Below are 22,700 nucleotides of genomic sequence, written 5' to 3'. Positions count from 1 at the left end.
GAAAAAGAAATAAAAGGAATCCAGATCAGAAAAGAAGAAGTAAAGCTCTCACTGCAAATGACATGATACTGTACATAAAACGTCCTAAAGATATCATCAGAAAATTACTAGAGCTAATCATGAATTTAGAAAAGTTGCAGGATACAAAATCAATACACAGAAATTACTTGCATCTCTATATACTAACAATGAAAAATCAGAAAGAGAAATTAAGGAATAAATCCCATTTACCACTGTAACAAAAAGAATTAAATATCTAGGAATAAACTTAACTAAGGAGACAAAAGAACTGTACACAGAAAATTATAAGACACTAATGAAAAAAATCAAAGACAGCATAAACAGATGGAGAGATATTCCATGTTCTTGGGTTGGAAGAATCAGTATTGTGAAAATGACTATACTACCAAATGCAATCTACAGACTCAATGTGATCCCTATCAAATTCTCCGTGGCATTTTTCACAGAACTAGAACAAAAACTTTCACAATTCATATGGAAACACAAAAGACCCCTGAATAGCCAAAGCAGTCTTCAGAAAGAAGAACAGACCTGGAGCAATCAACCTGCCTGACTTCAGATTATACTACAAAGCTATAGTCATCAAGACAGTGTGGTACTGTCACAAAAAAAAAGGAAAGAAATATAGACCAATGGAACAAGACAGAAAGCCCAGAAATAAATCCATGCATCTATGGGTACCTTATTTTGACAAAGGAGACAGGAATAGAGCAAAGACAGTCTCTTCAATAAATGGTGCTGGAAAAACTGGACAGCTACTTGAAAAAGAATGAAATTAAAACACTTCCTAACACCATACGCAAAGATAAACCCAAAATGGATTGAAGACCTACATGTAAGACTAGCAACTAGAAAACTCGTAGAAGAAAACAGAGGCATAACACTTGATTCCAAGTGTTCGATAAAAAAGCAAGATCCTCTACGACTCACCTCTTAAGAGTAATGGAAATAAAAACAGAAGTAAACAAGTGGGACCTGATTAAACTTAAAAGATTTTGCACAGCAAAGGAAACTATAAGCAAGGTGAAAAGACAACCCTCAGAATGGGATAAAATAATAGCAAATGAAACAACTGGCAAGGGCTTAATTTCCAAAATATACAAGCAGCTCATACAACTAATTGCCAGAAAAACAAACAACCCAATCAAAAACAGATATTTTTCCAAAGAAGACATTACAGATGGCTAACAAACACATGAAAAGATGCTCAACATAACTAATTATGAGAAATGCAAATCACAACTACAATGAGCTATCACCTCACACCGTTCAGGGTGGCCATCATCAAAACGTCTACAAACAATAAATCCTGGAGAGGGTGTGGAGAAAAGGGAATGCTTCTGCACTGCTGGTGGGAATGTAAACTGATACAGCCACTATGGAAGATGGTATGGAGATTCCTTAAAAAATTAGGAATAAAACCACCATGTGACCCAGCAATCCCACTCCTAGGTATATACCCTGAGGAAACCAGGGTTGAAAAAGACACATGTATCCCATTGTTCATTGTGGCACTATTTACAATAGCTAGAACATAGAAGCAACCTAGATGTCCACTGACAGATGAATGGATAAAGAAGTTCAGGTACATACACACAATGAAATATTAGTCATAAAAAGGAACACAATTGAGTCAGTTCTGATGAGGTGGATGAACCTATAACATATTATACAAAGTGAAGTGAGTCAGAAAAAGAAAGATGAATATTGTAATCTAATGTATATATATGAAATCTAGAAAAATGATACTGAAGAATTTATTTATAAGGCAGCAATGGAGAAACAACCCAGATAGTCACGATGGTGTGATCATTCATTTAGAGCCAGACATCCTGGAATGTGAAGTCAAGTGGGCCTTAGAAAACATCACTATGAACAAAGCTAGTGGAGGTGATGGAATTCCAGTTGAGCTATTTCAAATCCTGAAAGATGATGCTGTAAAAGTGATGCACTCAATATGCCAGCAAATGTGAAAAACTCAGCAGTGGCCACAGGACTGGAAAAGGTCAGTTTTCATTCCAATCCCAAAGAAAGGCAATCCCTAAGAATGCTCAAACTACTGCACAATTGCACTCATCTCACACACTAGTAAAGTAATGCTCAAAATTCTCCAAGCCAGGATTCAGCAGTACGTCAACCATGAACTTTCAGATGTTCAAGCTGGCTGTAGAAAAGGCAGAGGAATCAGAGATCAAATTGCCAACATTCGATGGATCATAGAAAAAGCAAGAGAGTTTCAGAAAAACTGAAAAATCTATTTCTGCTTTATTGACTATGCTTTCAAAGCCTTTGACAATAAACTGTGGAAAATTCTGAAAGAGATGGGAATACCAGACCACCTGACCTGCCTCTTGAGAAACCTGTATGCAAGTCAGGAGGCAACAGTTGGAATTGGACATGGAACAACAGACTGGTTCCAAATAGGAAAAGGAGTACATCAAGGCTGTATATTGTCACCCCGCTTATTTAACTTATATGTAGAGTACATCATGAGAAACCCTGGGCTGGAAGAAGCACAAGCTGGAATCAAGATTGCCGGGAGAAATATCAATAACCTCAGATATGCACATGACACCACCCTTATGGCAGAAAGTGAAGAAGAACTAAAGAGCCTCTTGATGAAAGTGAAAAAGTTGAGAGTGAAAAAGTTGGCTTAAGCCTCAACATTCAGAAAACTAACATCATGGCATCTGGTTCCATCACTTCATGGCAAATAGATGGGGAAACAGTGGAAATAGTGGCTGACTTTATTTTTTTGGGCTCCAAAATCACCGCGGATAGTGACTGCAGCCGTGAAATTAAAAGACGCTTACTCCTTGGAAGGAAAGTTATGACCAACCTAGACAGCATATTAAAAAGCAGAGACATTACTTTGTCAACAAAGGTCCATCTAGTCAAGGCTTTGTTTTTTCCAGTAGTCATATATGGATGTGAGAGTTGGACTATAAGGAAAGCTGAGTGCCAAAAAATTGATGCTTTTGACCTGTGGTGTTGGAGAAGACTCTTGAGAGTCCCTTGGACTGCAAGGAGATCCAACCAGTCCATCCTAAAGGAGATCAGTCCTGGGTGTTCATTAGAAGGAGTGATGTTGAAACTGAAACTCCAGTATTTTGGCCACCTGATGTGAAGAGCTGACTCATTTGAAAAGACCCTGATGTTGGGAAGGATTGAAGGCAGGAAGAGAAGGGGATGACAGAGGATGAGATGGTTGGATGGCATCACCGACTCAATGGACATGAGTTTGGATAAACTCTGGGAGTTGATGATGGACAGGGAGGCCTGGCATGCTGCAGTTCATGGGGTCGCAAAGAGTCGGACATGACTGAGCTACTGAACTGAACTGAATGGAGAAACAGACGTAGAGAATAAACTAATGGACATGGGGAGAGGGGAGGAGAGGTTGAGATGTATGGAAACAGTAACACAGAAACTTAATTACCACGTGTAAAATTGATAGCCAACAGGAATTTGCTGTATCGATCAGGAAACTCAAACAGGGGCTCTGTATCAATCTAGAGGGGTGAGATGAGGTGGGAGATGGGAATGAGATTCAAAAGGGAGGGGATATATGTATACCTGTGGTTGACTCATGTTGAGGTTTGACATAAAACAACAAAATTCTGTAAATCAATTATCCTTCAATAAAAAATAAATTAAAAAAATCCAAATTGGAAAGGAAGTAAAACTGTGATTCTTTGCAGATGACACGGTGACATACACAGAAAATCCTAACCATGCCACCAGAAAACTACTAGAGCTCATTTTGAATCTGGTAAAGTTGGAGGATACAAAACTAATATAGAGTAATCTGTTGCATTTCTATATGCTTACAATGAACTATCTGAAAGAGAAATTAAGGAAATAATCTATCTAATTTACCATCACTTCAAAAAGAATAAAATACCTAGGAATAAACCTATATAAGGAGGCAAAAGAACTTCACTAGGAAAACTATAAGACACTAATGAAATAAAGAAAACTCAAACAGATGGAAAGACATACCATGTTCTTGGATTGGAAGAATTAATATTCTTAAAATGAAAATACAGGACAATCTACAGATTCCATGCAACCCCTATCAAAACACACTGCAGCCACTGTGGAAAACAGTAGGGTAAGTTCCTAAAATGTAAAAACAGAACTTCCATATGACCCAATAATTCCACTCCTAGGTATAGTTGATTTACAATTCTATAGATATATATGTGTGTGTGTGTGTTGTTTTATTCAATATTTAAATTGAAGTATATAGTTTTATACTATTGATGTATACTATTATACACCAATTTTTAAACTGGTATACTATTTAAAATTGATGTATACTATTACACACTATATATTACAGGTATACAATACAGTAATTCACAATTTTTAAAGATTGTATTCCAATTATACTTATACCAGAGAAGGCAATGGCACCCCACTCCAGTACTCTTGCCTGGAAAATCCCATGGATGGAGGAGCCTGGAAGGCTGCAGTCCATGGGGTCGCTGAGAGTCGGACACGACTGAGCGACTTCACTTTCACTTTTCACTTTCATGCATTGGAGAAGGAAATGGCAACACACTCCAGTGTTCTTGCCTGGAGAATCCCAGGGATGGGGAAGCCTGGTGGGCTGCCGTCTATGGGGTCGCACAGAGTCGGACACAACTGAAGCGATTTAGCAGCAGCAGCAGCAGCAGCATGTACAGATGTGAGAGCTGGACCATAAAGAAGGCTGAACGTTGAATTGATGCTTTGTGGTACCGGAGAAGACTGTTAAGAGTCCCTTGGACAGCAAAAAGATCAAACCAGTCAATCTGAAAGGAAATCAACCCTGAATATTCATTGGAAGGACTAATACTGAAGCTGAAGCTCCATTACTTTGGCCACCTGATATGAAAAGCCTACTCATTAGAAAAGACCCTGATGCTGGAAAAGATCGAAGGCAGGAGGTGAAGGGAATGACAGAGGATGAGATGATTGGATGGCATTACCGACTCAATGGACATGAGTTTGAGTAAACTCTGGGAGATAGTGAAGGACAGGGAAGCCTGGTATGCTGCAGTCCATGGGGTTTCAAAGAGTCAGACGTGACTGAGTGACTGAACAACAAGAATATACCTATCAATGATCACTTTAAAGTAAATAAATTCCCAAATCAAAAAACATATGAATATATTAAAATAAACACACACACATGCACGTGCACGCACACCCCTACATGCTGCCTACAAGAGACCATTTCAAATCCAAAGACACAGACTGAAGGTGAAGGGATCCAAAAAGACACTCCATGCAAGTGGAAACCAAAAGAAACATAGAATAGTGGTACTTCTATCAGACAAATAAAATTTGAAATATAACCATGATAAGTGACAAAGAATGGTATTACATCAAGATAAAAGGGTCAATTCAACCAGAGGATGTAACATTATACACTCAGTATAGGAGCAATAAATATACAAACCAACTGTTAACTGACCTAAAGGAAGAAATATACAGCAATAAAGTAGGGGATTTTAATACCCCCACTTACATCAACAAATAGAGCATTCAAACTGAAAATCAATAAGAAAGCATTGTCAGGAATTTCCTTGTGGTCCAGTGGTTAGGACTCCATGCTTTCACTGCCGAGAGTGTAGGTTCAATCCTTGGTTAGGGAATTAAGATCCCACTAGCCATGTGGTGTGGCCAAAAACAATAACAAAATCAAACAAAAAACATAAGAAAGTATCATATTTAAATGGTATATTTGATCATATTAACTTGACAAATACATGTAAGTAGATAGAACATTCCATCCAAAATAATTAGGATACAGATTCTTCTCAAGTGCACATGGAACATTCTCCAGAAGAGATTGTATGTTAGGCCACAAAACAAGTTTTAACAAATTTAGGTAGATTAAAATCATATTAACTATCTTTTCCAACCACAACATTATGAAAGTAGAAATCAATTACAAGAAGAAAACTGGAAAATTTACAAATATGTGAAGATTATATAACATGCTACTGAACAACCAATGGATCAAGAAAGAAATCAAAACCAAAATTAAAATAGTACCCTGAGACAAAAGAAAATGGATATACCACATACTGAAATTTATGGGATGCAGTGAAAGCTATTTTACAAGGAAAGTTCATAGTAATAAATGCCTACTTTACAAATAAGAAAAATCTCAAACCAGTAACAAATTTATATTCCAAGGAACTAGAAAAAGAAGTACAAAATCCAAGTAATACAGCAGTATTACTCAGCCATTAAAAAGAATACATTTGAATCAGTTCTAATGAGGTGGATGAAACTGGAGTCTATTATACAGAGTGAAGTAAGCCAGAAGGAAAAACACCAATACAGTATACTAACGCATATATATGGAATTTAGGAAGATGCTAACAATAACCCTGTGTACGAGACAGCAAAAGTGACACTGATGTATAGAACAGTCTTATGGACTCTGTGGGAGAGGGAGAGGGTGGGAAGATTTGGGAGAATGGCATTGAAACATGTAAAATATCATGTATGAAACGAGATGCCAGTCCAGGTTCGATGCACGATACTGGATGCTTGGGGCTAGGGCACTGGGACGACCCAGAGGGATGGTATGGGGAGGGAGGAGGGAGGAGGGTTCGGGATGGGGAACACATGTATACCTGTGGCGGATTCATTTTGATATTTGGCAAAACTAATACAATTATGTAAAGTTTAAAAATAAAATTTAAAAAAAATTAAAAAAATAAAATAAAATAAAATTATAGCAGATAAGAAAGAAAATAAAAATAAATTCTTAAATAAAAAAAAAGAAAATAAATGAAATGGAAGCTAACAAGACGTCAAAAAAAACAAAAAACCAATAAAACCAAGAAGTGGCTCTTTGAAATGATAAACAAAACTGACAATTAGCTAGACTCACAAAGAAAAAAGATAGAAGGCTCAAACTAATAAAAGAAGAAATATGACATCTGATATCACAGAGATACAAAGGATCAGAAGTGACTACCATGACAATTATACAGCTATAGTATAAATTAATAAATAACTACAATATTAGTTATTGTAGAATAATATTAATATTGAGAATAAATTAATCAATAACTACAACATACAATCTTCTAAGATTGAATCACGAGGAAACAAAAATTGAACACACTCATTACTACTATCAAGGATAATGAATCTGTAATTTTAAAACTCCTTACAAACAAAAGTACAGGACCAGGACACTTTCCTGCTGAATTCTACCCATATTCACAGAAGGATTAATACCAATTCTTCTGAAACTCTTTCAAACAATAGAACAGAAGGCAATATTTCCAAACTCATTTTACAACACCAGCATTATTCAGACACTAAAACCAAAGACACAACAATAAAAGAAAATTACAAATATCCCCGATAAACAAAGATGCAAAAATAACAAAATATTAGCAAACTGATTCTAACAATCTATTAAAAGGATCATACAACATGAGCAAGAGGAATTTCTACCAGGGGTGCATAAATGATTCATTATCTAGAAATTAGTCAATGAGGTATACCACATTAACAAAATGAATAATTTGGAAGATCATCTCAGTAACTGTAAAAAAACTGAAAGCATTTCACAAAATCCAACATTTATGATAAAAGCTCTCAATTAAGTGGGTATAGAGGGAAGGAAAATACTCAACATAAAACTGGCCATGTGTGATAAACCCATAGATAACATCACACTCAAAAGTGAAAAGCTGAAAGCAATTCCTTTAAGATCAAAAATAAGAAAAGGATGCCCATTCTTGCTGTTTTTATCCAACATATTAATGGAATTCCTAGACAGAGCAATTTGGCAAAAAACAAACAAAAGGTGTCTACATTGGAAAAGAGGAAATAAATCTGTCACCATATTCAGATGACATGATAGAGAAAACCCTAAAGACTAACCCAAAACTGTTAGAATAAATAAAGTTGCAGGATATACAACTGATGAATAGCAATCTATTGTATTTTTACATACTAAAAATGAATCTAAAAGAGAAGTCAAGAAAGCAATCCCATTTGCAATTGCATCAAAAAGAATACAATACCTAGGAATAAATTTAACCAAGGAGGTGAAAGACTTATACACCAAAAACTATATGATACTGATGGAATAAGACAGAAATAAGTGGAAAGATAGTCTATGCTCATAGATTGGAAGAATTAATATTGTTAAAATGTCCATACTATACAAAACAATCTATAGAATCCATGAAATCTATCAAAATTCCAATGACATTTTTCACAGAAATAAAAGAAATAATTCTCAAATTTGTATGGGACCACAAAAGACGCTGAATAGTCAGAGGAATCTTGAAAAAGAATAACAAAGCTGGAGGCACCATGTGCCCAATTTCATATTATAGTTGTCATATCCTATGGCAATTAAATCAGTATGAGATGTGGGGAGGAAAACAGACATATGGATTAATGGAACCAAGTAGAGAACCCAGAGGTAAACACACATACACATGGTCAATCAATTTATGATGAAGGAGCCTCAAATATACAACAGAGAAAAGACAATCTCTTCAATAAATGGTTTTGGGAACCTGGAAAATCACATGCAAAGTATGAAACTGGACCATTTTCTTACACCATATACAAAAATGAATTCCAAATGAATTAAACACTTGAATGTAAGACATGAAACTATAAAACTTCTAAAAGAAACACAGACAATAAGCTTAACGTAGGTCTTACTGAATTTGGGTGTCTGACATCAACAACAAAAATAAAGTGGAATTATATCAAACTAAAAAGTTCTGCACATCAAAGGAAACCATCAACATAATGAAATGGCACCCTACTAAATGGGAGAAAACATCTAAAAATCACTTATCTAAAAAAGGGTTAATATCCAAAAATACATAAAGAACTCATACAACTCAATTGCAACACAAACAAAAAAACTGAATCAATCTGAGTTAAAAATGAACAGCTGATCTGAATAGCCATTCTATGAAAGAAAACATACAGGTGGCCAACAGATACATGAAAAGATGCTCAACATCACTAATCATCAGAGAAATACAAATCAAAACCAAAATGAGATATTACTGCACACCTGTCAGAATTGTTATTAGCTAAAAAACAAGAAATAACAAGTATTAGCATGAATGCAGATAAAAGGGGGAACCCTTGCACACCGTTGATGAGAATGTAAATTGGTGAAGCCATTATGGAAAAGAGTATGGCAGTTCCTCAAAAAATCTAAAACTAGGCCTACCAGATGATCCAGGCAATACGCACTTCTAGATATTTTTCCAAAATAAATGACAACACTAACTAGAGAAGATATATGTATCCTATGTTCACTGCAGCATTATTTACATTAGTCAAGATGTGGAAACAGTCTGTATATCCATTGATGGGTGAATGGATAAATAAAACATCACATACGTACATATATTCCCTGGTGTCTCAGACAGTAAAGAATCTGCATGCAATGCGGGAGACCTGGGTTCAACTCCTGGGCTGGAAAAATCCCCTTGAGAAGGGAATGGCAACTCACTCCAGTATTCTTGCCTGGAAAACTCCATGGACAGAGGAGCCTGGCAGGGTACAGTCCATGAGGTCGCAAAGAGTCAGACATGACTGTACAACTAACATTTACACACACACACACACATATACATACAGTAGAATATTATTCAGACATGAAAAATAATGAAACTTTTCCATTTGTGACAACATGGATGGATCTTGAGAGCGCTGTGCTAAGTCAAATAAGTCAGACAGGGAAAGACAAATACCATACAATCTCACTCATACGTGGAATCTAAAACAAAATGAAAACTGTGCTCATAGATACAGAGAACAGATTGGTAGTTGCCAGAGGCATGGATTTGCGGGTGGGCAAAACGGGCGACAGGAATCAAAAGGTACAAACTTCTATTTTAAACAATTCCAAGTGGTGTAAAGTACAGCACAGTGACCACAGTTAATAATACTGCATTGCATAGTTGAAAGCTGCTACTACAGCAAATCTTAAAAGTTCTCGTCACAAGAAAAAAATTCTGTAATTATGTACAATGTTATTAACTAGATTTATTGTGGCGATTCAGTAACAGTATATACAAAATACTGACTCATTAATTTGTATACCTGAAAATGTCAATTGTATCTCAATAAAAAATTTTTAATATAAAACAATTTTATATCTGACAAGTCTACCGTATCAACTGTCCTAAAGAAAAATGCAAATATTTGGATTACCTAAAACCCACAAAAATCAATACACATTTAATTTAGATTTGAATTCAAGATGTTAATGAACTGATACATCCAAAAGGAACAATTCTAATTAAAAAAAAATGGCATAGAAAAATTTTAAAAATACAAATAAAGCTAATATTATAAAAGGGTAAATTTCTTACTGCACATATTACTGTTTCTATTTTGGTTATTTCTTACCTGTGGATATGTAATTTTATCATTTGTTTTTTGTCCACCTGAATCTCCCACTACTGCTTTTCTTGTTTCATTTTCCAATAGTATATATTTTGAATCTTCACCTTTAACTTTTAATTTACCAGTACCCATTTCTGTGGTTGTCTTGGTCTTTGCCTCACTTTTAAGAAACTCCTTTTCTTGATTTAGGAAATAGGCAAGTTGCTGCTTAGCTCTTTCAGCTTCCTGTTTTTAAAAGAGTAACTGTCAAGTATCATTTCTGTGACATTTTCCTGCCAATATTATAATTTTCAGGAATCTTCATATATTCATGCCCATACTAATTCTCAATTTTATTTTTACAGAGTAAAAGAAAGCTAAATTAAACCATTGGTATAATACATAGTTTAACAGATCCATAATTAAAATTAAAAACTATGAAGAAATCTCTTCTACTTAAACAGCTATTTTTATACCCAAGAGGTTCTCCTGCCCAGTTTTTTAAGGTTCTAGTTATAATATAGGCACAATAAAAGTTAATAAAATGCATACATTATAGAAGGTGATAGAATGTACCCAAGATAATTAAGACCTATAATATCAAATAGTAAATGTGAAAAATAATTTATTTCTTCTAGAATTAAATCTTTCTTTAAAAGTCACTTTTAATAAATTTTAGTTTCATAAAATTAAGTTACTTGTATAAAAGAACACATAAATCAATAAAAAAAGTTCACAATCTCCCTACAAACAGAAAATGTACTGTTGACATATATACTTTTAAATTATTTCTAAATATGCTAGTGCTGATGCTGCTGCTAAGTCACTGCTAAGTCGTGTCTGACTCTGTGCGACCCCACAGACGGCAGCCCACCAGGTTCCCCCGTCCCTGGGATTCTCCAGGCAAGAACACTGGAGTGGGTTGCCATTTCCTTCTCCAATGCATGAAAGTGAAAAGTCAAAGTGAAGTCACTCAGTCGTGTCCGACTCTTAGCAACCCCATGGACTGCAGCCCACCAGGCTCCTCTGTCCATATACATATATAAATTTTAAATTTTTATCCAGATTGGATCATACTATACACACACATATGACATCTTTTCATTAAATAATGTCACAGTAAGTTCTCATTGGAGAAGGCAACAGCAACCCACTCCACTTTTCTTGCCTGGGGAATCCCATGGACAGAGGATCCTGGCAGGCTACAGTCCACAGGGTTGCAAGAATCGGACATGACTTAGCAACTGAAGAAAAAGAGAGATATTCCCATAATGATAAATATACATCCAAATTAGAACAGCTAACAGTAACGAAGTTGCTCAGTCCTGTCTGACTCTGTGACCCCATGGACTGTACAGTCCACGGAATTCTCTAGGCCAGAATACTGGAGTGGGTAGCCTTTCCCTTCTCCAGGGGATCTTCCCAACCCAGGGATTGAACCCAGGTCTCCCCAACTGCAGGTGAATTCTTTATCAGCTGAGCTACCAGGGAAGCCCTAGGTAACAAGTAAATTTTAATAATATATCTTAACTAATTTAGCAAATTGCTTATCAATGGATATATTGGAAATTTTAAAACTTTTGCTATTAAAAATTTCCCATTCTACATACTTGTACAAACTTTGTACACTTTATTATTTACAATAAATTTTAGAAGTGGAATGGTTCACTGTAAAGACTATGTCTTTCCAAGACTTTCTCTATATATTTTCTTCCAGAGAAGTATCAATCCATACTGACAATAGAAGTATATGAAAGACCTGCTCATCTCAACATAAATCTACAAATATTAAATATTTCTGTTCCTTCAATTAAAAAAAATAGTAGGTAAAATATATCTGTACTGCTGCTATTTTAATGTTTTTTATTTGGCTGTACTGAGTCTTAGCTGTAGCACATAGGATCTTCATTGCCCTGTGCAGGATCTTTGAAGCATGTGAGCTCTTAGCTGCAGCCTGCAGGATCTAGTTCCCTAACCAGGGATTGAACCCAGCACCCCTGCGCTGGAAGCATGGAGGCTTAACCACTGAACCACCCTCTCTCTGTTATTTTTAAATTGCATTTACTTGGTAATTCGTAGAGCTGAATATATTTGTATGCATTTATTGGCAATGCGTGTTTCTCAATTGACGTGCCTATGTCCTTTTTCTATTGAGGAGGAAGACTATCCATATTTTCTGTAGATATGTAAAAGACTTTGATATGGAACACTTTATAAAGATCTTCCATTTATCTTTATATCTTACAAAATTTTAACCATAATAGTTTTATTTTATATATATATAGCCAAATATATTAACATATTCTTTTTTGGTATAATGCTTCGAAAGCCCTGCTTTAGCCAAGACATGTAATTGTTATTCAGTGTTTCTTCCAATTTATGGACTTCCCTGGTGGCTCAGACAGTAAAGCATCTGTCTACAATGTGAGAGACCTGGGTTCGATCCCTGGGTTGGGAAGATTCCCTGGAGAAGGAAATGGCAACCCACTCCAGTACTCTTGCCTTGAAAATCCCATGGACGGAGGAGCCTGGTGCAGGCTACTATCCATGGGGTCGCAAAGAGTTGGGCACAACTGAGCAACTTCACTTACTACATAGTTCACTTGTATGCCTAAATCTTAAATCAATTTGTAATTTGTTTCAGTATATTAAATCAATTAGAAATCACAAGTTTTTCATAGTAGTTTACTTTTGTGACTTTTATCCTTCTATAAAAAATTTATTTAATAAGCAAAACAATAAAATACAAAATTATTATATTCATTTGAATCTGTTTCTGGACTTTTCACTCAGTACAAAATTTGGAACCACACTGCTTTAGTAATATATTTTTATGTCTTATATTAATTTTTGATGAGCAAATAATTGTTCTATAAAATAACCAGGTTCTTATCTCAATATATCTTATAATTCTGCTAAGCTCAAAAAGACTCCATCTATATCTTGAAATAAATTGCTTTAAGTGTGTACATCAGTTCTCTCTCTAGCTTACTATTTTGGAGAGAATAAATATCAAATTTTATCAATATATTTCTACTACATTAGTTGTGTCCGACTCTTTGCGACCCCATGGGCTGTAGCCTATCAGGCTCCTCTGTCCATGGGATTCTCCAGGCAAGAGTACTGGAGTGGGTTGCCATTTTCTTCTCCAGGGGATCTTCCCGACCCAGTGATCGAACCTGGGTCTCCCAGTGAAAATACTATAAGCTGGCAAAACAATATAATATATAGATTCTTGCTTTACAAACTAAAAATTATTCATTTAAAAAGTTGTTTAAGGATATTTTCTTCAATTTTTCACAATATGAAGGAACATGACATCTTTTACCTGTAAAGCTTGTTTCAGTTGTTCCCGAAGAACTTTGTTCTCAATTTCCAGAGCATGTGCTACTTTCTAGGATGTAATATGGGGTGGGGGAGAAAAGTATTCATTTTTTAAACTAATTTATTGTCATAATTATTATCTTTCTAAAACCCATAGATAGTCAAGATGATGACTTGAGCACAAACATTTACTACACACTTCTTAGGCATAATGACAGATAACTTATAGCTCAGTTGGTGAAGAATCTGCCTGCAATATAGGAGACCCTGTTTCAATTCCTGGGTTGGGAAGATCCCCTGGAGAAGGGCTAGGCTACCAACTCCAGTATTCTTGGGCTTCCTTGGTGGCTCAGCTGATAAAAGAATCCACTTGCAATGTGGGAGACCTGGGCTCAAATCCCTGGCCCTGAGATGGGAAGATCTCCTGGAGAAGGGAATGGCTACCCACTCCAGTATTCTTGCCTAGAGAATTCCATAGACTGTTTAGTCTGTGGGGTTACACAGAGTTGGACAGTGACTTTCACTTCCACTTTCTTAAGAATATAGCAGAATCCAGAGCTTCAGCAACATGACAATCCCAACGTCCAAGATACAATTAAGAGTAATTTGAATTTGAGACTTACTCTTAAAAGAAAATCTACAGGGAAGGTGATTGAAGACGGGGGATAGCAAGAACCTCTTCCCATGGATCAACAAACATACACCTGCAAAGAGATCAACTCCCTGTGAAAAGAACCTTAGAACTAGTCAAACACGCTCCATAACAAAGAATAAAAAGGACTACATCAAGACAGGTAGTAGAGGAAAAGAAACACTCTCACTAATAACCATACCCCCAGCATGATGGCACACAACAGAGAGGGATCTCACCAGACAGGCACTTTTGCCAGGGGAGCAAAGGGTTGGTGCCCACGTCAGGAACCTTGGCTCCTGGATCTACACCAGAGAGAGGAATCCCTGAAATGCCTGGCTTTTAAAAGCAATAGGGCTGACATCTAGTGGTCCCAAAGTGCTATAGAAAACTGAGACTCCCTTTTAAATAAGGGCTTGAAAGTGAAAGTGAAGTCGCTCAGTCATGTCCAACTCTTTGCGACCCCGTAGACTGTAGCTCATTCCATAGTTCATCAGGCACTCTATCAGATCTAGGCCTTAAATCTATTTCTCACTTCCACTGTATAATCATAAGGGATTTGATTTAGGTCATACCTGAATGGTCCAGTGGTTTTCCCTACTTTCTTCAATTTAAGTCTGAATTTGGCAATAAGGAGTTCATGGTCTGAGCCACAGTCAGCTCCTGGTCTTGTTTTTGCTGACTGTATAGAGCTTCTCCGTCTTTGGCTGCAAAGAATATAATCAATCTGATTTCGGTGTTGACCATCTGGTGATGTCCATGTATAGAGTCTTCTCTTGTGTTGTTGGAAAAGGGTGTTTGTTATGACCAGTGCATTTTCTTGGCAAAACTCTATTAGTCTTTGCCCTGCTTCATTGCGTATTCCAAGGCCAAATTTGCCTGTTACTCCAGGTGTTTCTTGACTTCCTACTTTTGCATTCCAGTCCCCTATAATTAAAAGGACATCTTTTTTTGGGTGTTAGTTCTAAAAGGTCTTGTAGGTCTTCATAGAACCGTTCAACTTCAGCTTCTTCAGCATTACTGGTTGGGGCATAGAGTTGGATTACTGTGATATTGAATGGTTTACCTTGGAAACGAACAGAGATTATTCTGTCGTTTTTGAGATTGCATCCAAGTACTGCATTTCGGACTCTTTTGTTGACCATGATAGCCACTCCATTTCTTCTGAGGGATTCCTGCCCGCACTGGTAGATATAATGGTCATCTGAGTTAAATTCACCCATTCCAGTCCATTTCAGTTCACTGATTCTTAGAATGTCGACATTCACTCTTTCCATCTCTTGTTTGACCACTTCCAATTTGCCTTGATTCATGGACCTGACATTCCAGGTTCCTAGGCAATATTGCTCTTTACAGCATTGGACCTTGCTTCTATCACCAGTCATATCCACAGCTGGGTATTGTTTTTGCTTTGGCTCCCTCCCTTCATTCTTTCTGGACTTATTTCTCCACTGATCTCCAGTAGCATATTGGGCACCTACTGACCTGGGGAGTTTCCCTCTCAGTATCCTATCATTTTCGTGACATTGTACAGGAGACAGGGATCAAGACCATCCCCACGGAAAAGAAATGCAAAAAAGCAAAATGGCTGTCTGGGGAGGCCTTACAAATAGCTGTGAAAAGAAGAGAAGCGAAAAGCAAAGGAGAAAAGGAAAGATATAAACATCTGAATGCAGAGTTCCAAAGAATAGCAAGAAGAGATAAGAAAGCCTTCTTCAGCGATCAATGCAAAGAAATAGAGGAAAACAACAGAATGGGAAAGACTAGAGATCTCTTCAAGAAAATCAGAGATACCACAGGAACATTTCACGCAAAGATGAGCTCGATATAGGACAGACATGGTATGGACCTAACAGAAGCAGAAGATAGTAAGAAGAGATGGCAAGAATACACAGAAGAACTGTACAAAAAAGATCTTCACGACCCAGATAATCAGGATGGTGTGATCACTGACCTAGAGCCAGACATCCTGGAATGTGAAGTCAAGTGGGCCTTAGAAAACATCACTACGAACAAAGCTAGTGGAGGTGATGGAATTCCAGTTGAGCTATTCCAAATCCTGAAAGATGATGCTGTGAAAGTGATGCACTCAATATGCCAGTAAATTTGGAAAACTCAGCAGTGGCCACAGGACTGGAAAAGGTCAGTTTTCATTCCAATCCCAAAGAAAGGCAATTCCGAAGAATGCTGAAACTACCGCACAATTACACTCATCTCACACGCTAGTAAAGTAATGGTCAAAATTCTCCAAGCCAGGATTCAGCAATATGTGAACCGTGAACTTCCTGATGTTCAAGCTGGTTTTAGAAAAGGCAGAGGAACCAGAGATCAAATTGCCAACATCCGCTGGATCATAGAAAAAGCAAGAGAGTTTCAGAAAAACATCTATTTCTGCTTTATTGATTATGCCAAAGCCTTTGACTGTGTGGATCACAATGAACTGTGGAAAATTCTGAAAGAGATGGGGATACCAGACCACCTGATCTGCCTCTTGAGAAATTTGTATGCAGGTCAGGAAGCAACAGTTAGAACTGGACATGGAACAACAGACTGGTTCCAAATAGGAAAACGAGTTCGTCAAGGCTGTATATTGTCACCCTGTTTATTTAACTTATATGCAGAGGACATCATGAGAAATGCTGGACTGGAAGAAACACAAACTGGAATCAAGATTGCCGGGAGAAATATCAATAACCTCAGATATGCAGATGACACCACCCTTATGGCAGAAAGTGAAGAGGAACTCAAAAGCCTCTTGATGAAACTGAAAGTGGAGAGTGAAAAAGTTGGCTTAAAGCTCAACATTCAGAAAACGAAGATCATGGCATCTGGTCCCATCACTTCATGGGAAAGAGATGGGGAAACAGTGTCAGACTTTATTTTTCTGGGCTCCAAAATCACTGCAGATGGTGACTGCAGCCATGAAATTAAAAGACGCTTACTCCTTGGAAGAAAAGTTATGAGCAACCTAGATAGCATATTCAAAAGCAGAAACATTATTTTGCCAACAAAGGTTCATCTAGTCAAGGCTATGGTTTTTCCTGTGGTCATGTATGGATGTGAGAGTTGGACTGTGAAGAAGGCTGAGCGCCGAAGAATTGATGCTTTTGAACTGTGGTGTTGGAGAAGACTCTTGAGAGTCCCTTGGACTGCAAAGAGATCCAACCAGTCCATTCTGAAGGAGATCAGCCCTGGGATTTCTTTGGAAGGAATGATGCTAAAGCTGAAACTCCAGTACTGTGGCCACCTCATGCAAAGAGTTGACTCATTGGAAAAGACTGTGATGCTGGGAGGGATTGGGGGCAAGAGGAGAAGGGGATGACAGAGGATGAGATGGCTGGATGGCATCGCTGACTCGATGGACGTGAGTCTCAGTGAAGTCCGGGAGTTGGTGATGGACAGGGAGGCCTGGCGTGCTACAATTCATGGGGTCGCAAAGAGTCGGACACGACTGAGCAACTAATCTGATCTGAGATGTAGCTCACCAGGCTCCTCTGTCCATGGGATTCTCCAGGCCAAGAATACTGGAGTGGGTTGCCATTTCCTTCTCCAGGGGATCTTCCTGACCCAGGGATCAAACCCAGGTCTCCTGCATTGCAGGCAGATGCTTTAACCTCTGGGCCACCAGCTTACATGTGCTCAATTAAACTATGACAAAAGAAGCAAGAGTATACAATGAGGAAAAAAGAGCCTCTTCAGTAATTGGTATTTGGAGTAGAGTGGAACTGGATTACCTTTTACATCATATACAAAAATAATCTCAAATGGATTAAAGGCTTAAATATAAGACCTGAAACCAAAAAACATCTAGAAGAAAACACAGGCAGTTAGCTCTCTGAAATAGGTCTTAGTCACATTTTCTGTATATGTCTCAACAAAAGGAAACAAAAGTAAAAATAAATGGAATTACATCAAACTAAAAAGTTTTCATACTTTCAAAGTATCAGCAAAACAATACAGTTACCTAGTAAATGGGAGACGATATCTGCAAATGATATATCCAATAAGGGATAAATATCCAAAATATACAAAGAACTTGTACAAGTCAACATCAAAAGATCAAACCTACAGGGGTGGGATGGGGAGGGAGATGGGAGGGAGGTTCAAAAGGGAGGTGATATATGTATATCTATGGCTGATTCATGCTGAGGTTTGACAGAAAACAACAAAATTGTGTAAAGCAATTATCCTTCAGTTAAAAAATAAATGAATTAAAAAAAAAAAAAACAAACCTGGGTAGAGTACCTAAACAGACATTCTTCCAAAAGAGACAAACAGACAACCAATACATAAAAAGATACTCAATATCACTAATAATCTGGGAAATACAAACTAAAACCACAGTGAGATACTCCCTTTTCCTGGTCAGAATCATGAGTATCAAAAAGAAAAGAAATAACAAGGGGAAGGATATCAGGAAAAGGGAAAATTGGTACAGCCATTGTGGAAAGTAGAATAGAGATTCCTCAAAAAATTAAAAATAGAATGGCCATATGATCCAGTAATTTCACTTCTAGGTACTTACCACCTCCCCCAAATTCAATAATATATTTACCTCTACATTCACTGCAATCCCTGATACTTCATTAAAGCAGTCTGAAGGGATTAAGACATGGCCCAAATGAACTAAAACACTAGTTTAAAGACTTAAAACATGATGGAATTATAATTTTTTAAATACACAAAATGCTGTTCTATATAAAATCATGACAGATTTCTAAAATGGCCTCCAGGATCTCCATCCCTAAGGTTATGCTCTGTATAGTCCACTCCTTTTGAATGTGGATACCACCTATGACTTGCTTTTAGCCAACAGAATATTGCACAGTGATGAGATGCCACTTTCTTTATTAGACTGCACTACATAGTTGACCTTTGAACAAGATGGGTTTGAACCACACAAGTCCACTTATACAAGGATATTTTTCAGTGAATATAGTACCTATATTTTCACTTTACAGATGTTTAACTAAATGTGGGGGAAGTTTACATCTGGTTAGAGATCACAATATTTGGAATCAAAGAACTAGGGTTTGAGTCCTGATTCTATCCAAGTCATTTTACCTTTGTGCCTTTCAGTGAGTCATTTATCAATTCTTTTGTTTCTGAGGCAGAGACAGCAGTATGCAAATTTTCAACTGTGAGGGAGTGGGTGGCATCCCTAACTCTCATGTTGTTCAAGGATCTATTATATAGCTACAGTGAAAAGGTATCATTCATGATCATGTTATTCATGTTATATTACATAAGACTGTCTTAGCAAAAAAGAAAAAAGAGAGAGAAAGAGACTTAGCTGGCCTTTAAGAAGATGTAAGATGCCATAATGTAAACTGTTTGTGGAGAAGGCCACTGGCTAAGTGCCCCAGGCCAACAACTGCAAAGAGAACTTAAATTTGCCACTTCCACTTGAGCTTGGAAGAGGACCCCCAAGTGACCAAAAAAAAAAAAAAAAAGAGCCTAGCCAACACCATGATTGTAGTTTGGTGAGTCCTTGAGCACAGGATACAGCTAAGCCATGCTCAGACTCCTAAGCCATTCAAACCATGAAAGCAATTTCATTATTTTAAGCTGCAAAATGTGAGGTAACTTGTTATGCAGGAATAGAAAACTAATACCATAAAGTTGTTCCTTTTATATTCAGTATCTCAAGAAGTACTATAATTTTCTTCCCAAATTTATGCTATTTGATTCTTGAAACATGAAAGTATATACTTGTGGGACAGTTAAGTCCAGTCACTCACTGGAAGAGAGTAACCAAACGGGTTACATGATGCTCTGATGGTTAAGAAGTTTTAACTTTCAGCAAAAGAAAGTTTATCAAAGAGAAGATAAAATAAAGGGTTACTTGTATTCTTTTCAGAATACACATGGATCACATGAAAAAGAGTGAGCTATATTAACAATCTCTGAAATATTTTCCTATTTGCCTCTTGCATCTCACACCTTTCTGAGATAGATGGGACAGCTATTATTTTACCCATTTTAGTGATGAAAGACAAAGTTTAAGTAGGTTAAAGGGACTTGTCCAATGTCACTTAACTAGTAAGTCTGTTCTGACTATTAATATGGTGTTCTTTCCTCTATGACGTTGCCTATAATTGAGTGAATAACAGTTTTTTCATAACCTTGACAGTAAACATATCTGAATTCACCATTTGATTTTCTAAAACTTGCTGAAAAAAGTCAACCAATAGTAAAGAAGCATTGTAAGAAGAAATTTAGTACACATGCACACACACAAACACATATATACCTGTATTCACATACATATGTTGTCTATATAAACAGTTATCAGAGCATTATTAATCAAATTTAGATGCACAGGGAGAGATTCTGTGTTACCTGGACTTGAGGCATATTTTCTTTTACTTTAAGCTCTTTCCCTACAGACTTCTTCCTGAAAAAGAAATATTTTTAAATATATCATGATGTTTTATGATATCTGATGACTATGTTTTCTTGATAAGTACTTAAATCATTTTAAAGAAATGAAATTTTGAGAGGTGCACTCAACACGATGGAGTAGGAACACCCTGAACCTAACCTCCTCCCAGAGGCACATCAATTAGAACTATTTACAGAGCAACTATTGATGAGAATGACATGAAGACCACTAGAGAAGATTTTCCACAAATAAAGATATAATGAAGCTAATTACTATAATGAGATGAATACGAAGGGCAAAGACTCAGTATAGTGAAGAAGTACACTCCTGAGTAGGTGACCCACAAATGGCAGCACGATCACAATTGCAGTGGTTCTCCCCCGAGGAATGAGCGGTCTGAGTTCCACATCAGGCTCCCTAGCCCAGGGGTGCTATACTGAGAAGACAAATCCCAAGAATATCTGGCTGTGAAGGACAATAGGGCTTGCATACTGGACAGCAAGAGGGCTGAATCTATGCAGGAAATACAGAGCCTACTCTTACAAGGAGCATGCAAATCTCATATTCTCTTAGTCTCCCAGTACAGGGGCAGTAATTTAAAAGAAGCCATGGGGCTTCCTTAGTGGACCAGTGGTTAAGAACCTGCTTTCCAATTCAGGGGACACAGGTTCAATCCCTGGTCAGAGCACTAAGATCCCATATGCCATGGGGCAACTAAGCCTGCATGCCACAACTACAGAGCCCAAGCCCTACAACAAAGATCCCGCAAACTGCAACTAAGATCCAATGCAGTCAAAAATTAAATAAATAAATATTTTTTAAAAATAAGTAAAAGAAGCCAGGGTTTGACCCAGTTGCTGATCTTGGAGAGCCTCCTAGAGAAGCAGGAGGCAGCTGAGACTCCCTCTGGGGACACAGAGGCTGGTGGCAGCCATTTTTGTGAGCTCATTCCACCATGAGGACAAAGTGCTGGCAGAACCATTTTAGAGTCTTCCCTTTAGACTATTAGTAGTTAGTCTAATAGTCTAATTGGCTTATCCACTCACCAGCCAACTGACACTAACCCAAGACATCCCTGAACCCCAGCCTGGGTACCCAGCCCTGTCCACCAGAAGGCCAGCAGCCACTGCATGAGGCATGGTCTAGCACCCTACCTCAGGAAACAAAAATTTCAAATAAACAACCTCACCTTACACCTAAAGGAATTAGAAAAAGAACAAAGTCCAAAAATTAGTAGAAGGAAAGAAAAAAGAGGTTGGAGCAGAAATAAATGAAATAAAGATTTAAAAAAATTTTTGAAGATCTATAAAACTAACAGCTGGTTTTGAAAAGTTAAACAAAATTGATAAAACTTTATCCCAACTAAAAGAAGAAAGAAAGAGGGGGCCCAAATAAATAGAAAATGAAAGAGAAGTTATAAAAAAATTAAAGAAGTTACAACACACACCACAGAAATACATAAGAGATTAGCACAATAATACACAATAAAATGGACAACTTAGGAAAAAATGGACAAATTCCTAGAAACAGACAATTTCCCAAGACTGAATCAGGAAGAAATAGAAAATACAAACAACACAATTACTAGAAATGAAATTGAATCAGTAATCAAAAAATTCCCAATGAAAGAAAATCCACAATCAGATCACTTCATAGGTTAGTTTTACCAAACATTTAAAAAATAATTAACACTTAGCCTTCCCAAACTATTCAAAAACTTTAAGAGAAAGGAACACTCTGAACTCATTCTATGAGGCCAGCAAAACCCTGATATTAAAACTAGACAAAGATACCACAAAAAAGGAAAGTTACAGATCAACATCACTGATAAATATAGATATAAAAATCTTCAACAAAATAGCAAACCAAATTCAACAATATACTAAAAGAATTATAGGACTTCCCTGGTGGCCTAATAGTAACAGTCTGCCTGCCAATGCAGGTGAC

The 22,700-nt window shown here is 37.0% G+C and overlaps 1 protein-coding gene across 1 annotated transcript in view; it reads right to left on the bottom strand.

The window, feature by feature from the left end:
• Positions 1-9,856: 9,856 nt before the first annotated feature.
• Positions 9,857-22,700, bottom strand: part of LOC113903611 (coiled-coil domain-containing protein 7-like) — a 46,399-nt gene continuing 33,555 nt past the window's right edge. Inside the window, exons 13-15 of the mRNA XM_027560006.1 lie at positions 20,711-20,765; positions 13,742-13,807; positions 9,857-10,659 (exon numbers count right to left, since the gene is read on the bottom strand). Of these exons, the coding sequence (XP_027415807.1) occupies positions 10,378-10,659; positions 13,742-13,807; positions 20,711-20,765 (403 nt within the window). The 3' untranslated portion in view covers positions 9,857-10,377. The remainder of the gene's footprint in view (positions 10,660-13,741; positions 13,808-20,710; positions 20,766-22,700) is intronic.

This window comes from Bos indicus x Bos taurus, chromosome 13, assembly GCF_003369695.1.
Source record: "Bos indicus x Bos taurus breed Angus x Brahman F1 hybrid chromosome 13, Bos_hybrid_MaternalHap_v2.0, whole genome shotgun sequence".
In the NCBI taxonomy this organism is placed as follows: Eukaryota; Metazoa; Chordata; class Mammalia; order Artiodactyla; family Bovidae; genus Bos; species Bos indicus x Bos taurus.
The sequence above is the reverse complement of the archived record's forward strand: the minus strand, read 5'-3'. Positions and strand labels throughout refer to the sequence as shown.